Source organism: Eleutherodactylus coqui, chromosome 4 (genome assembly GCF_035609145.1).
Source record: "Eleutherodactylus coqui strain aEleCoq1 chromosome 4, aEleCoq1.hap1, whole genome shotgun sequence".
Lineage (NCBI taxonomy): Eukaryota > Metazoa > Chordata > Amphibia > Anura > Eleutherodactylidae > Eleutherodactylus > Eleutherodactylus coqui.
In genome coordinates this window covers 268,443,933-268,462,165 of record NC_089840.1, presented here as the reverse complement: position 1 = coordinate 268,462,165, position 18,233 = coordinate 268,443,933, and the positions used below count along the sequence as shown (strand labels likewise).

Sequence of the window (18,233 nt, the reverse complement as noted above, 5' to 3'; positions counted from 1 at the left end):
ATTCCATTTTGGCCTGACGAAGAACCCAAGAGTTTCGCAAGCTCGCTATAACATCATGTATTTTTGTTAGCCATTAAAAGGTATCATATCTACAAGATTAAGTGTTTTCTCTTGCTGGGAACAATCACATTTAGATCCACAATTGTACTGGTCCAAAAATCGCTCCCAAACCATCAATTAATCTCTATGTTCCCTTGTGAGCTGCACATAGTGATGGGAAGCCATCACTGCAGCTGTTGACCCCCTGTCAATCACTGGCAGAAAGCCCTCACCAGAGGCATGTTCCTGCAGGCAATGTTAGGTTTTTCCAACAAAAACAGGGGGGTCCCTAAGGGGAATTTTTTTTAAGTTGCTAAACCCGGCTGACTTCTTAATGCAACAAGACTAATTTGTCAGCTAGCAATTGAAATTCTCTCCTGTTAGTATCCAGCATTATTCCAATAAAATTGAGACACATTAAAGGTCCCTCAGTCTTTTTTGGTGCAAGGGGAACCCCAAAACACTGTACCTCCCTCTCAATGGTTTTCAGAAGCACCAGACAGATTGGTGAACCAGCCTTGCCATTGCACAAAACGTTAACTAAGTAGTGAATAAGGGAACTGACACCTGCTATGTCACATACCACCCACGCCAAAAATGAGCTAAATGTCTCGAAATAAGTGCAGGAAATGGAACAACTCATTGGCACACACCGGTCGACAAAAAAGTATCCATCCCAATAATACCCGAGTAGCCAAAAAGTCTCCAAGTGTATAGGGAGAAGCCAAAAAGCCGCCTCAACATTCGTCTTTGCCAGCAATGCCCCTTTTCGGTACTGCCGAACCTAAACAATGGCAAAATCAAACAATGTATACACTACACAGCATAGATCCAGGTCTATTTAAAACACTTGGGGTGTGACAAGTAATAAATGAGCAAAAATTTGTTCAGCTTTATCTTGGGTACCACCCCCAGAGGAGAAACCACCAGGCCTAAAAAAAGCGGAACACTGAAAGGCCATACAACCAAGGTTCACCTCTTTTGCCAATTTATTTGTCACAACTGTGGGATATTGATGAGCTGATTTAAGATTTTTTTTTGAGAAGGGAACACGATGTGAAAGAGAAGGAATTTGGAAGCCCTCTCTGAAACCCTCTATCAGTAAGGATGCTTTATGTTGATCTGGAAATCTATTTAGACATGGAAGCATCTCAGAAAGCTTCAGAGTAGTCATCCCTTTGGTCAACATTAGATGCCCCTGTTACTTTCCGAAAACAATGGACCGTTCTATGGGATGTGCCATTGCAATGCGATCAGATGCCAGGTTTGACTCACGGATTACCCTAACTGCCCAGAGGAATTCATGTTTCCAGAGGTCCCAGTTGAACTGGCTCCTCCAGGACAGGACTGCCCAAAATGAGTAGGTGCCATAACCCTAAACCAGAGGCCAATGTCTTTATGATGCCAAAGAATAGCTAGGCGGATCGCCTTCCTTTGTCTGAACTGCTCATCACAGGGGAGTCATGTTTGCCCCCTATGTAAACAATGAACCTTTCCAATTGCATCCGTATAGCAGAAAAGCGCCAAACAATGTTGTGGCGACTTTTAGCCTATAATACTATGCGAGATGGCGAATGCCTGCAGCCAGTTCCTGAGCATCTGCAGGTTCAAATGCCATCTCCACTTCTCTTCCTCCTCTTTCTTAGATCATCCCTCTTCCCTAACTTTCACATTAGCTTTATCATCTAAACAAATACTATCTCCTTCTTTTACTATTTTGAACCACTACCGGCATCCCAGATTACTTTGGCCCCCTCCACAAAGAAGGACCCATATCTGCCGGTTCTCCGGTAAAACTGCAAGGTGCCACCAATGCAGACTTGGGCTTCTGGATAGTCCCGTCTCATGTTCGCAATGCACAAGTAATTTCCTGATGCTTTCTATTAATTCTCGCAATCCTTCTCTCTCTAAATTCCCATCTGTATTGCCATAATCTCCACACAAACTGTGACCTAACCCGCTCCCCAATAAAAAATTCTGGACAAACAACGGATACAGACAATACATGGAGCTATACTCACCAGGCTGCGCAGGAGCTGTGAGCCCAGCAGCTGGCTATCCGCAATCCAGAAGAGATTTGCCTATAGCCATATATGTGCCAGCTGTTCCAGATGCAACTTCGCCATCCTGGAAGGAAGAACAGTCCAGCCCTCTTCCAGGCGCCATTATTAAGGAAGCCGAGAGCACATTAGGGACCCACCGAGGAGGATTATCTGAGGGGTAGAGGCCAGAGGATTGCTGACACCGCACCATTGAATTTAGGCCCGGGAACCACAATCCAACGTTGTTGACCACTGTACTCTCACACCTGATGGGCAATCTAACTGGAATGCCACCAGAAGAACCTGCTGCTGATGTTGTTGAATTGGTGACAGATGACCATATGTCCGCATTCTAACAGGTGACCTTATGTCTGCATTCCAAAGTCTTCTAAACAGAAAAGGTACCAGCACATTCCTGTTTGAAGTGGAGATCAGCTGAACATCACCAGAAATGTTGACTTTTTGTCTATATGCAAATTTAAAATACCTCTTCCCAGAAACATACATTACTTCCTGCCCAAGATTACATATATTTCAAAAGTCCATCACGTTGACTTGCCCTCTTTTGGTATGTAGATTTTATTTTGCTTAGACATAAACCTGTTTACTTGGCTCATTGTCCAAAACATGGACAGAAGATGGTTCAAAAGTCATGTCTAAAATAATTACGTACTGATACTACTAATAGTTGCAGAGCCTCTTGTGGTGCAGAGTGTTAAGGCAGCAGAAAAACAGTCCTAAGCTCTCACTCACAACCTGAAGGTTTCAAGTTCAATCTCCACATAGGTTCAGGTAGCTGGCTCAAGGTTGACTCAGCCTTCCATCCTTCTGGGGTCAGAAAAGCTTGGTGAGGGATAATAAATAGAGATGAGCGAACGTACTCGTCCGAGCTTGATACTCGTTCGAGTATTAGCGTGTTCGAGATGCTCGTTACTCGTAACGAGTACCACGCGATGTTCGGGTTACTTTCACTTTCATCTCTGAGACGTTAGCGCGCTTTTCTGGCCAATTGAAAGACAGGGAAGGCATTACAACTTCCCCCTGTGACGTTCAAGCCCTATACCACCCCCCTGCAGTGAGTGGCTGGCGAGATCAGGTGTCACCCGAGTATAAAAATCGGCCCCTCCCGCGGCTCGCCACACATGCATTCTGACATAGCTGAGGGAAAGTGCTATCGTGTTGGAGCTGCTATAGGGAGAGTGTTAGGAGTTATTGTAGGCTTCAAGAACCCCAACGGTCCTTCTTAGGGCCACATCTAACCGTGTGCAGTACTGTTGAGGCTGCTTTTTGCAGTGTGGCACATTTTTTTTTTTTTTGGTATATCGGCCGATCAGAGCATTGCGCCCTGCAGTAATACTCCAGGGACAGAAGTGCTTAGGCAGGGAGAGCGTTAGGAGTATTTTAGGCTTCAAGAACTCCAACGGTCCTTCTTAGGGCCACATCTAACCGTGTGCAGTACTGTGGAGGCTGCTTTTTGCAGTGTTGCACATTTTTTTTTTGGTATATCGGCCGTGCAGAGCATTGCGCCCTGCAGTAATACTCCAGGGACAGAAGTGTGGAGGCAGGGACAGAAGACATATTATTGATTGAATATAGGCAGTGGGCCTTTTCTAAAAAATATTGGTCAAAAAAATCTATTTGGCCTGCCTGTCACTGTGCTCAGTGTTCTGGGTCTGTCTGTGCTGGGTGTAGTAGTTCTACAAAATCATACGCAGCCAGCTAAGTGTTACAGCAGGCTTGCGCCAAATTATTTCCTGGCGTTCCGTAAGCGAAGTCAGCCTCCAACCACAGGCCAATAAGCGGCACATTTAATTACAGCGTACTGTTTCTGCATTACTGGTAATACAGCATGCTGAGGGGTAGGGGTAGGCCTAGAGGACGTGGACACGGCCGAGGACGCGGAGGCCCAAGTCAGGGTGTGGGCACAGGCCGAGCTCCTGATCCAGGTGTATCGCAGCCGACTGCTGCGGGATTAGGAGAGAGGCACGTTTCTGGCGTCCCCACATTCATCGCACAATTAATGGGTCCACGCGGTAGACCTTTATTAGAAAATGAGCAGTGTGAGCAGGTCCTGTCGTGGATGGCAGAAAGTGCTTCCAGCAATCTATCGTCCACCCACAGTTCTGCGCCGTCCACTGCTGCAACTCAGAATCCTCTGGCTGCTGCTCCTCCTTCCTCCCAGCCTCCTCACTCCATGAAAATGAGACATTCTGAGTAGCGGGCAGACTCCCAGGAACTGTTCTCGGGCCCCTGCTCAGATTGGGCAGCAGTGGTTCCTCTCCCACCAGAGGAGTTTATCGTGACTGATGCCCAACCATTGGAAAGTTCCCGGGGTCCGGGGGATGAGGCTGGGGACTTCCGGCAACTGTCTCAAGACCTTTCAGTGGGTGAGGAGGCCGATGACGATGAGACACAGTTGTCTATCAGTGAGGTAGTAGTAAAGGCAGTAAGTCCGAGGGAGGAGCGCACAGAGGATTCAGAGGAAGAGCAGCAGGACAATGAGGTGACTGACCCCACCTGGTTTGCTACGCCTGCTGAGGACAGGTCTTCAGAGGGGGAGGCAAGGGCAGCAGCAGGGCAGGTTGCAAGAGGCAGTGTGGTGTCCAGGGGTAGAGGCAGGGCCAGAACGAATAATCCACCAACTGTTTCCCAAAGCGCCCCCTCACGCAATGCCACCCTGCAGAGGCCGAGGTGCTCAAAGGTCTGGCAGTTTTTCACTGAGAGTGCAGACGACCGACGAACAGTGGTGTGCAACCTTTGTCGTGCCAAGATCAGCCGGGGAGCCACCACCACCAGCCTCACCACCACCAGCATGCGCAGACATATGATGGCCAAGCACCCCACAAGGTGGGACGAAGGCCGTTCACCACCTCCGGTTTGCACCGCTGCCTCTCCCCCTGTGCCCCAACCTGCCACTGAGATCCAACCCCGCTCTGAGGACACAGGCACTACCGTCTCCTGGCCTGCACCCACACCCTCACCTCTGCTGTCCTCGGCCCCATCCACCAATGTCTCGCACCGCACAGTCCAGCCGTCGCTAGCGCAAGTGTTTGAGCGCAAACGCAAGTACACCGCCACGCACCCACACGCTCAAGTGTTAAACGTGCACGTAGCCAAATTTATCAGCCTGGAGATGCTGCCGTATAGGGTTGTGGAAACAGAGTCCTTCAAAAGTTTGATGGTGGCGGCAGCCCCGCGCTACTCAGTTCCCAGTCGCCACTATTTTTCCCGATGTGCCGTCCCAGCCCTGCACGACCACGTCTCCCGCAACATTGTACGCGCCCTCACCAACGTGGTTACTGCCAAGGTCCACTTAACAACAGACACGTGGACAAGCACAGGCGGGCAGGGCCACTATATCTCCCTGACGGCACATTGGGTGAATTTAGTGGAGGCTGGGACAGAGTCAGAGCCTGGGACCGCTCATGTCCTACCCACCCCCAGAATTGCGGGCCCCAGCTCGGTGCTGGTATCTGCGGCGGTGTATGCTTCCTCCACTAAACCACCCTCCTCCTCCTCCTCCTACGCAACCCCTGTCTCGCAATCAAGATGTGTCAGCAGCAGCAGCACGTCGCCAGCAGTCGGTGTCGCACGGCGTGGCAGCACAGCGGTGGGCAAGCGTCAGCAGGCCGTGCTGAAACTACTCAGCTTAGGAGAGAAGAGGCACACGGCCCACGAACTGCTGCAGGGTCTGACAGAGCAGACCGACCGCTGGCTTGCGCCGCTGAGCCTCCAACCGGGCATGGTCGTGTGTGACAACGGCCGTAAACTGGTGGCAGCTCTGCAGCTCGGCAGCCTCACGCACGTGCCATGCCTGGCCCACATTTTTAATTTGGTGGTTCAGCGCTTTCTGAAAAGCTACCCACGCTTGTCAGACCTGCTCGGAAAGGTGCGCCGGCTCTGCGCACATTTCCGCAAGTCCCACACGGATGCTGCCACCCTGCGCACCCTGCAACATCGGTTTCATCTGCCAGTGCACCGACTGCTGTGCGACGTGCCCACACGGTGGAACTCTACGCTCCACATGTTGGCCAGGCTCTATGAGCAGCGTAGAGCTATAGTGGAATACCAACTCCAACATGGGCGGCGCAGTGGGAGTCAGCCTCCTCAATTCTTTTTAGAAGAGTGGGCCTGGTTGGCAGACATCTGCCAGGTCCTTGGAAAGTTTGAGGAGTCTACCCAGGTGGTGAGCGGCGATGCTGCAATCATTAGCGTCACCATTCCTCTGCTATGCCTCTTGAGAAGTTCCCTGCAAAGCATAAAGGCAGACGCTTTGCGCTCGGAAACAGAGCTGGGGGAAGACAGTATGTCGCTGGATAGTCAGAGCACCCTCCTGTCTATATCTCAGCGTGGTGAGGAGGAGGAGGAGGAGGAGGAGGAAGATGAGGAGGAGGGGGAAGAGACAGCTTGGCCCACTGCTGAGGGTACACATGCTGCTTGCCTGTCATCCTTTCAGCGTGTATGGCCTGAGGAGGAGGAGGAGGAGGAGGAGGAGGATCCTGAAAGTGATCTTCCTAGTGAGGACAGCCATGTGTTGCGTACAGGTACCCTGGCACACATGGCTGACTTCATGTTAGGATGCCTTTCTCGTGACCCTCGCGTTACACGCATTCTGGCCACTACGGATTACTGGGTGTACACACTGCTTGACCCACGGTATAAGGAGAACCTTTCCACTCTCATACCCGAAGAGGAAAGGGGTTCAAGAGTGTTGCTATACCACAGGACCCTGGCAGACAAACTGATGGTGAAATTCCCATACGACAGCGCTAGTGGCCGAAGGCACAGTTCCGAGGGCCAGGTAGCAGGGTAGGCGCGGAGATCAGGCAGCATGTACAGCACAGGCAGGGCAACACTCTTTAAGGCCCTTGACAGCTTTATGGCCCCCCAGCAAGACTGTGTCACCGCTCCCCAGTCACGGCTGAGTCGGCGGGAGCACTGTAAAAGGATGGTCAGGGAGTACGTAGCCGATCGCACGACCGTCCTCCATGACGCCTCTGCCCCCTACAACTACTGGGTGTCGAAGCTGGACATGTGGCCTGAACTCGCGCTGTATGCCCTGGAGGTGCTTGCTTGTCCTGCGGCTAGCGTCTTGTCAGAGAGGGTGTTTAGTGCGGCTGGGGGAATCATCACAGATAAGCGTACCCGCCTGTCCACCGACAGTGCCGATAGGCTAACACTCATCAAGATGAACAAAGCCTGGATTTCCCCAGACTTCTCTTCTCCACCAGCGGACAGCAGCGAAACCTAAGCAATACGTAGGCTGCACCCGGGGACCTTTTTGATTCATCAATCTGTGTATAATAATATATTCCTCCTCCTCCTCCTGCTCCTCCTCCTGAAACCTCACATAATCACACCGAACGGGCAATTTTTCTTAGGCCCACGAGGCTCAGTCATATAATTTTTGTAAACAATTTTTATACGTTTCAATGCTCATTAAAGCGTTGAAACTTTCACCTCAACCAATTTTTATTTTTACTGGGCTGCCTCCAGGCCTACTTACCAATTAAGCCACATTAACCAAAGCGATTAATGGGTTTCACCTGCCCTCTTGGTTGGGCATGGACAATTTTTCTCAGATACATTAGTACTGTTGGTACACCAATTTTTGGGGGCCCTCGCCTACAGTGTAATCCAATTAATTTTTTGCCCACCTGCATTACAGCTGACGTTACATCAGCTGTGTTGGACACTGCAATGGGATATATTTATGTACCGCCGGTGGGTTCCAGGGAGCCACCCATGCTGTGGGTCCACAGGGAGTTGTAACTGCATGTGTCCACTTCTAAAGAACCCCGGTCTGACTGGGGCATGCAGTGTGGGCCGAAGCCCACCTGCATTAAACATGACATTATTACCTCAGCTGTGATGGGCAATGCAATGGGATATATTTATGTACCGCCGGTGGGTTCCAGGGAGCCACCCATGCTGTGGGTCCACAGGGAGTTGTAAATGCATCTGTCCACTTCTAAAGAACCCCGGTCTGACTGGGGCATGCAGTGTGGGCCGAAGCCCACCTGCATTAAACATGACATTATTACCTCAGCTGTGATGGGCAATGCAATGGGATATATTTATGTACCGCCGGTGGGTTCCAGGGAGCCACCCATGCTGTGGGTCCACAGGGAGTTGTAAATGCATCTGTCCACTTCTAAAGAACCCCGGTCTGACTGGGGCATGCAGTGTGGGCCGAAGCCCACCTGCATTAAACATGACATTATTACCTCAGCTGTGATGGGCAATGCAATGGGATATATTAATGTACCGCCGGTGGCTTCCTGGCAACCACCCATGCTGTGGGTCCACAGGGAGTTGTAAATGCATGTGTCCACTTCTAAAGAACCCCAGTCTGACTGAGGCATGCAATGTGGGCCGAAGCCCACCTGCATTAAACATGACATTCTTACCTCAGCTGTGATGGGCAATGCAATGGGATATATTAATGTACCGCCGGTGGCTTCCTGGCACCCACCCATGCTGTGGGTCCACAGGGAGTTGTAACTGCATGTGTCCACTTCTAAAGAACCCCAGTCTGACTGGGGCATGCAGTGTGGGCCGAAGACCATCTGCATTAAACATGACATTATTACCTCAGCTGTGATGGGCAATGCAATGGGATATATTAATGTACAGCCGGTGGGTTCCAGGGAGCCACCCATGCTGTGGGTGCACACGGAATTCCCATTGCGGAGTTGTACCTGCCTGTGACTTTTTATAAAAAACCACGGTCTGACTGGTGCATGCAGACACCTTGACAGAATGAATAGTGTGTGGCACATAGGTTCCCCATTGCTATGCCCACGTGTGCAGCTCCAGATGGAGGTGGCACAGGATTGCATTTCTCATTGCTTCTGTACAGAATTGTGGACTATCACCACGCCCCTTTTAAAGAGGGTCGCTGCCTAGCCGTGCCAACCCTCTGCAGTGTGTGCCTGCTTTTCCTCTGGCAGACGCACTTATAAATAGACATGAGGGTGGCATGGCATGAGGGCAGCTGAAGGCTGGGTAGGGACAGTTTGGTGTGCGCTGTGGACACTGGGTCGTGGGGGGGGGTTGGGCAGCAAGTAGCACAGGAGAAGTGGCAGCAGAGTGTCATGCAGGCAGTGATTGTGCTTTGTTGTAGGTAGTGTGGTGCTTAGCTAAGGTATGCATTGCTAATGAGGGCTTTTCAGAAGTAAAAGTTGTTGGGAGGGGGGGGGGCCCACTCTTGCCGCTATTGTGGCTTAATAGTGGGACCTGGGAACTTGAGATGCAGCCCAACATGTAGCCCCTCGCCTGCCCTATCCGTTGCTGTGTCGTTCCCATCACTTTCTTGAATTGCCCAGATTTTCACAAATTAAAACCTTAGCGAGCATCGGCGATATACAAAAATGCTCGGGTCGCCCATTGACTTCAATGGGGTTCGTTATTCGAAACGAACCCTCGAGCATCGCGAAAAGTTCGTCTCCAGTAACGAGCACCCGAGCATTTTGGTGCTCGCTCATCTCTAATAATAAACTAAAAATTACCTGAAACCACTGTGGAATACAAATAACAATATAGTCAGTATATTCCTGACTAAATGAATTATTTTCCTGACAATCCACACTTGATTATTTAGAATCTTTTCTGGTTTGCACAACTTATGGTATACAGCAATGCCACAATGTGTTTTCCAAAAAAAATCAAAAACTGTTATACTTTGAATACAAATGTCTCTTTTTCTGTAGAGGTCTTCATTCTTTTCACCTCCGTTAGACCCCAAATCTGCAAGGTCTCTGATGCATGGAAGTAGGGGGGATTATTTTGCCCTTACTACTTTTCCTGGTTAGCCAAAGAACAGACCCTAAGGAGGAATCTATCCCCGCCCTTTATAATGGTGTTAGTCATTTTATCTCCTTCATTCTTAATGTTAATGGGTGAGAAGTGCAGGTATCCATGGCTGACTCTAGAGCTCCTTTCCATCATTTGATTTGCCCTGTGTACACCATGTGTTGCCTAATGTCTTCTGGGAGAAGCTTTTGGGTTTAGTCCTCCCTTGACTTATCATCAGTTGGCGGTTAGTGCCCTGCAGAAGGTCTGATGAAGTTCACCCCGGTGACAGTTCAGCAGCATTTGGGCACTTGTAAGAAACACTTCTTCTGGCTCAGTTGGAGGGATACAGCCTATGGAGAGACGCAGCATGACACCTTCTCATCCCGTCACCAAAGGTTCCCCTCACTTTTATGGGTTTGAAAGATATGACACGTCCTCATTCTATCTCCAAAGCTTCCAAAACTTCCAATTCGACTGGAGAAAATAGGATCTTTTATATCATTCTAATACAGGTGACCAGAGGTGTAACTTGAAGCTTCTGTGCCCCAATGCAAAATCTATAACTGTGGCCCCCAGCTATAATGCTTTATTCACACTACTAGGCTTACTATATTGAGAAGATGGGCCTTATGGGCCCCCTAAAGCTCCTGGGCCTGGAAGCAACCGCATCCCCTATAGTTATGCCCCTGCAGGTGACCATATGTCCGCATTCCAGCAGGTGATCACGTGTCAGCACTCCAAAGTCTTCTAAACAGAAAAGGTACCAGCACATTCCTGTTTGAAGTGATCATCTACATAGCTTGTGTCGCTTAGACAAAAACCTGTTTACTTGGCTCACTGTTCAGAATAATGATGGCTCAAAAGTCATGTCTGAAGTAATTACGTACTCAGAATATCCCCGACTGAAGGAATTAAAATAAAATGTAAATAATCATACATTCAGTATTTTCCTGAAACCTGGTCACAAGATTTATCACCAATAGAACATGTATGGGATGGTACAGCAGGGTACTAGACCCTCTATGCCCACCATTTATCACATCTTGTATCCTTGCTAGAGGCGGTACAGCAGGGTACTAGAGTCTCCATGAGTGCACATATCACATCTTGTATCCAAGCTAGAGGCAGTACAACAGGGTACTAGAGCCCCCATGTCCACCTGTATCACATCTTGTATTCAAGCTTGAGTTGAAACAACAGGGTACAAGAGCCTCCATGCCCATCTGTATCACATCTTGTATCCAAGCAAGAGGCTGTAAAATAGGGTAGTAGAGCCTCCATGCCCGCCTGTATCACATATTGTATTCAAACCAGAGGCGGTACAACAGGGTACTAGAGCCTCCATGCCTGCACATATCACATCTGGTATCCAATCTAGAGGGGGTACAATAGGGTAGTAGAGGCTCCATGCCTGCCTGTATCACATATTGTATTCAAACCAGAGGCGGTACAACAGGGTACTAGAGCCTCTAGGCCCACCCTTATCACATTTTGTATCCACACTACAGGTGGTACAACAGGGATCTAGAGCCTCCATGCCCACCAGTATCACATCTTGTATCTAAGCTAGAGGCACTACAACAGGGTACTGCAGTATCCATGCCTGTCCGTATCACATCTTTTATCCAAGCTGGAGGCGGTACAACTGGGTACTAGAGCCTCCATGCCTGCCTGTATCACATCTTGTATCCAAGCTAGAGGCGGTACAACAGGGTACTAGAGCCTCCATGCCCACTCGTATTACATCTTGTATCCAAGCTGGAGGCTATAGTACAACAGGGTACTAGAACCTTTATGCCCATATGTATCACATCTTGTATCCAAGCTAGAGGTGGCACAACAGGGTACTAGAGCCTAAATGCCTACCTGTATCACATGTATTCAAGCTAGGGTCGGTACAACAGGGTACTAGAGCCTCCATGCCCGCCCGTATCACATCTTGTATCCAAGCTAAAGGCTATAGTACAACAGGGTACTAGAACCTTTATGCCCATATGTATCACATCTTGTATCCAAGCTAGAGGCGGTACAACAGGGTACTAGAGCCTAAATGCCTGTCTGTATCACATCTTGTATCCAAGCTAGAGGTGGTACAACAGGGTACTAGAGCCTCCATGCCCGCCCATATCACATCTTATATCCAAGCTAGATGCGGTACAACAGGGTACTAGAGCCTCCATGCCTGCCTGTATCACATCTTATATCCAAGCTAGATGCGGTACAACAGGGTACTCGAGCCTCTATCCCTTTGCTCTAATAATGTAACCAGTTAAGCTGCTTTCAGGCCAGTGTTAGGGCTCAGATCAGAGGTTTCTGTCTCTCTGCTCAGTTTTTGGAGGAGGGAAACTGACGTAAAAATGAAATAAATTAATCAGTTTTTTACCCATTGATTTCAATGTTTTTTCAATAAAAACTGCATGCTGTCAGTTTGCTTCAGGTTTTTTACGGGAACAAAAATGCAGTAGTTTTGCTTTTTCATATTTCGTGGCAGTTTGGGTGTGACACTCAGCAATTATATCACCGCCAATAGGATGAAAGAGAGCAGGAGTGACCCATCTAGGACAGCTGTATATAATGTAGAATTATTGTGTCACAAGACCAGTCAGAGAGCCAGCATGACTCTGAAAGGCTTTCTCCTGCCTGTACTCCTCCTGTGCCTCCTCCACTCTGCGGACACATCCAAACCGTAAGTTATTGGGACAAGGGTCCTTATAAAGAGCAAGGAGGCGATCTATCTTATATCATATGTTTCTATCTATCTATCCTATCTATCTATCTCATATCTATCTATCTATCTATCTATCTCATATCTATCTATCTCATATCTATCTATCTATCTATCTATCTATCTATCACATATCTATCTATCTCATATCTATCTATCTATCTATCTATCTATCTATCTATCTATCTATCTATCATCTATCTAACTCATATCTATCTATCTATCTATCTATCTATCTATCTATCTATCTATATATCTCATATCTATCTATCTATCTATCTATCTATCTATCTATCTATCTATCTATCTATCTATCTATCTATCTATCTATCTATATATCCCATATCTATCTATCTATCTATCTATCTATCTATCTATCACATATCTATATATCTATCTATCATCTATCTATGTCATATCTATCTATCCATCCATTATCTATCTATCTATCTTATATCATATCTATCTATCTCATATTTATATATCTATTTATCTCATCTCTATCTTACATCATATCTATCTATTTTCTATCTATTTCATTGATGTCTCGTATCTATCTATCTATCTATCTATCTATCTATTTCATATCTATCTATCTATCTATCTCATATCTATCTATCTATCTATCTCATATCTATCTATCTCATATCTATCTATCTATCTATCTATCTATCTATCTATCTATCTATCACATATCTATCTATCTCATATCTATCTATCTATCTATCATCTATCTAACTCATATCTATCTATCTATCTATCTATCTATCTATCTATATATCTCATATCTATCTATCTATCTATCTATCTATCTATCTATCTATCTATCCCATATCTATCTATCTATCTATCTATCTATCTATCACATATCTATATATCTATCTATCATCTATCTATGTCATATCTATCTATCCATCCATTATCTATCTATCTATCTTATATCATATCTATCTATCTCATATTTATATATCTATTTATCTCATCTCTATCTTACATCATATCTATCTATTTTCTATCTATTTCATTGATGTCTCGTATCTATCTATCTATCTATCTATCTATCTATCTATCTATCTATTTCATATCTATCTATCTATCTCATATCTATCTATCTATCTATCTATCTATCTATCTATCTATCTATCCCATATCTATCTATCTATCTATCTATCTATCTATCTATCTATCTATCTATCTATCTATCTATTGATCTATCTCATATTTACATATCTATCTCATCTCTATCTTACATCATATCTATCTATCTATCTATCTATCTATCTATCTATCTATCTATCTATCTATCTATCTCATATCTATCTATCTATCCATCTCATATCTATCTATCTATCTATCTATCTATCTATCTATCTCATATTTACATATCTATCTATCTCATCTCTATCTTACATCATATCTATCTATTTTCTATCAATCTATTTCATTTATGCATCTCGTATCTATCTATCTAATAATCTCTATTACATATCTATTTATGTATCAGATATGTAGATATGAGATAAATAGACAGATAGATTATCTGTCTATATAATATCTCTATATTTCTCATATCTATCTAATATCTCTATCTATCTAATATATCTATCTTTTTTTCTCATCTCTATCGATCTATCTCATATCTACCTATCAGATACATAGATAAATATGAGATAGATAGAGATTTTATATAGATATGAGATAGAAAGATTAATATATTAGATAGATATGGGATATTAGATAGATATTTGTCTATATAATATCTCTACATTTCTCATATCTTATTTATCTATCCATCTCATATCTGTCTATCTACTCATCCATCCATCCTTGCAATGGGATATATATCTTTGAAGTGCTGTTTTTTAATCTATCTTTTTTAGCTATGATCCTTGGATTAATCTCCCACATTCTTGTTTGTAGGACCCGTGGAGAGGGAATCTAGACACAGATTCTCAATACAAAATAAGGGCTCACCCATCATGGTTTTATTTGCACCATGCAAATGGGGTGCGAGTGCTGCCACCTCTACGCTATTTGAGTAGATGGGCTGTTGCTATTCATTCTGAATGGCCAGCACGTTGCACAAATAATGTGAGTGCACTGCATAATCACCGTAGTCTAGCATCATGATATGATATGTATAGCAAGGCTAGATCTATATATTCCAGTGAATGTCATGTCTCTGATGGTAGGAGCATTAGTAGGAGTATTGGTAATAGTACTAGTAGGAAAATAATTAGGTGTATTGGTGAATGCATCAATAGGAATATTACTGGTAATATTAGTAGGAGTATTGGCAATAGTATAGGCAGGAGTATTGGTAGGTGTATGGGTAATAGTATTGGTAGGAGTATAATTAGGTATATTGGTAGATGCATCAGTAGGAGTATTGGAAATAGAATTGGTAGGAGTATAATTAGGAACATTAATAGGAATATTGGTAATACTACAGCTTGGAGTACAACAGGCAGTACAACTTGGAGTATGGGTAGAAGCATTAGTAGGAATGTAGGTAGGAGCATCGGTAGGGGTATTAATAGGAGAATAAATATGGATATTGGTATTATTGCATTGGCATCAGGATAGGTTGGAATATTAGAGGAATATGGTAGGTGTGTCAATAGGAATATTGGTTGGAGCATTAATTAAGAGTATTGGTATCTTAGTATTGGTAGGGGCATTACTAAGAGTATTTGAATGGGCATTGGTTGGAGTATTGGTAGGACAATTAGTTGGAGTATTGGTAATAGAATTGGTAGGGAAAGTGGAAATAGTATTTGTAGGGGGACTACTAGGAGCATTGGTAGAAGTATTCATAATAGCTTTGATTGGAACTTTGGCAGAAGCATTGGTCGGAATTTTACTAGGAGTATTAGTAGGAGTATGGTTAAGAGCATTGATAGGAGTATTGGTAAGAACATTGGTAGGAGTGTTGGTAGAAATATCACAAAAAATATTAGTAAGAGTATTGGCAGGAGTACATTAGTAGGAGTGTAGCATTGGTGGGAGCATTAGTAGAAGTAATAGTACTGGTAGGAGTAGTAATAGCAGAATTAATAAGAGTATTTGTAATCACAATGGTAGGATTCCTGGTAGGAGTATTAATAGAAGTATTATCAAGAGTGTTGGTAGGAGAATTGGTTGGAACATTGGTAGAAGCATTAGAAGGAATATTGGTAATAGTACTGATAGAAGTATGGGTAGGAGTATTGGTCAGAACATTAGTAGGAGTGTTGATAATAACATTGGTAGGACTATGGGTACGGTTATTAGAAGCATTTGTATGAGTATTAACAGGACTATTAGTAGGATTATTGGTAGGAACATTAGTAACGGCATTGTAGGCATATAGGTAGGAGTACTGGTAGGATAACTAGTAGAAGTATTGGTAATAGCATTGGTAGGTGTATTACTAGGGGCATTATTAGGAGTATTGGCATAAAGGCATAGGTAGGAACATTAGTAGGAGTATAGGCAGGAGCATTGTTAGGAGTATTAAGAGATACATTGTTAGGAGTATTGATAATGGTTCCCTTTGTGTCCCTATAGCGGGTATGCATTGACCATTCCTGCAGTACTGAACAGCGGAGTGATTGAAAAAGCATGTTTCACTTTTCAAGACTATGAGAAAGCCTTAAATATCAATGTGGTACTTGAGTACGCTGCGAGGAACACCACCATATTTGCTGGAAATGTCCCCCCTCCAGAATACAGCAATTGTAGTGACTTCCAGGTAAGTGTCCTGTACCAGAGTACTGGGAGAGAGTAGTTATAGGCTACATCCACCTCTATAATGACATGTTTTATTGCTGTGACGCATCTTCAATAAAAAAAATGAAGAAACTGAAAATAAAGTTAATTAAAAATCTTCTCACATCTTGGGCCCATTCAGATGGGCAGATGCGAGTGGTGCCCAAGATTGGCATTGGGCACAACTTGCATCATACCATCCATGTGCTGTCCAAGTGGCAGGGGGCAGTGGACATTGCATGTCCTACTCTCTTCTACAATATGGACCATAATAGGACATGCAGCGATTTTAATTTTTTTTTTGTTTCCAGATGTAAACTATTGATGGTTTATCCTCAGGGACTCTGCTGATCACCTGTTTACAGGGCTGTTGCATCTGTGCACTGAGCTGATTTCTGCAGGAAGCAGACAGCTGCGTTCCCACTACAGTGGCCAGGCTTGGCATTGCAGGCATTGAAAGAAATGGGAACTTTGCTGCAATACCAAGCCTGGCCACTGCAGCGAGAATGGAGCTGTCTGCTTCCTTCATAAATCAGCTTAGTGCAGCAGCCCAGAAACAGCTGAGGAGCCAGAATCCCAGGTGGCAGAGTCTTGCCAATCTATTATTGATGATCTATCCTGATGATAGGCCATTAGTAGTTTACAAATAGACAACATCTTAACAACTTACTGGATTACATCACCATCTAGCCAACTGGGCCAAAGTTTATTGATGTCACTTAGAATGTCACTTTTATTATTTTTGCTAGTTAATTACAATATTTCGTGGTCCTTTCCTATGTTTGAAGTTGTTTTACAGAATTGAAAAAAGACCCAAAACAGCTACTGTCTTCTGCAAACAGCGCCACAACTTGTCTGCAGGTCGTGCGTGCTATTGCACCTCAGTCTCATATACTCTTATAGAGCAAAGCTGCAATACCAAAAATAACCTGTCATCAGTGGAAGTGGAAGAAACCAGTGATTTTTTTTCTAATCCTGTATAACCGAAACTGTAAATTTATGTGTAGATTATAAGTCCGTTTTTGTTTCTAGACCAAACGTTCTCTTTGAATCTCTTAGGTCCCTGTGGTGCAAGCTGATTATCCTGTCTATGTATGGCTTTCTATCTCTGGAGAAGGTGTGAAGATATTACAGAGGTATTCTGTGGTCATCATTGTGCTCAAAAACATCTATCTGGTCCAAATGGATAAGCCGATCTACAAACCGGGACAAAAAGGTATTGGACTTCTGCTTCAAATGCAGCAACTATATGAGATCCAGGAATCCGGACATTTGGTTCCTGGTCCTCTTGTAGGGTGCTAAAAACAATGTAGCAACACAAGGTGCATGACAATGTACAAAATGTTGGGTTGAAGTTCTCAGGTCTCCTAATTTGTTTCTAAAAAAAACTACTTACGCCAGAAACATACACATACACATGTTGAAACATGCCCTTTCAACATACACATTTTTCACAATGTTGATTCCATGATGGCATGGCTGTTATGAATGCTTCGGTAGGAGTCTGTATGCCCACTGGAAAATTGCTGATGCAAGAGCGAGAAGACTGGAAAACGTACAACCATGGAGATTGTCCTTCATCCATGTCCCATCCATTGTAACAATTGATGGAAAGAAGGTACCATTCATGAAATCATCACGTGTCAAGATTGCTGGACACATTGCTACACGTGTAGACTTGTGATCGTCAGTCGACATTCTCGAAACCAAACTAAGGAAACTTTACACATCTTCAGGTCTTCACGTAGGATCGTATGCACAGATCCCAAGGAAATTTCTTCCACAGTCAATTGATGGTCCTCCATAACCACTTGACCACTCATGCAATCCTGTTGTCTTACTGACTGGTGTGTGGCCGAGGCTCCTTTGGTTTGTTCTCA

The 18,233-nt window shown here is 44.9% G+C and overlaps 1 protein-coding gene across 2 annotated transcripts in view; it reads left to right on the top strand.

Annotated features, from left to right (window-relative positions):
- The window catches only part of LOC136626339 (ovostatin-like), a 206,366-nt gene that overhangs the window by 132,669 nt on the left and 55,464 nt on the right, over positions 1-18,233 (top strand). The window contains exons 1-3 of one of the 2 annotated variants that reach the window (XM_066601314.1): positions 12,457-12,564; positions 16,153-16,336; positions 17,413-17,569. In XM_066601314.1, coding sequence (XP_066457411.1) covers positions 12,494-12,564; positions 16,153-16,336; positions 17,413-17,569 — 412 coding nt within the window. In that variant the 5' untranslated portion in view covers positions 12,457-12,493. Of the gene's footprint in view, positions 1-12,456; positions 12,565-16,152; positions 16,337-17,412; positions 17,570-18,233 lie in introns of those variants that run through there. The other variant, XM_066601316.1, reaches the window with a different exon arrangement.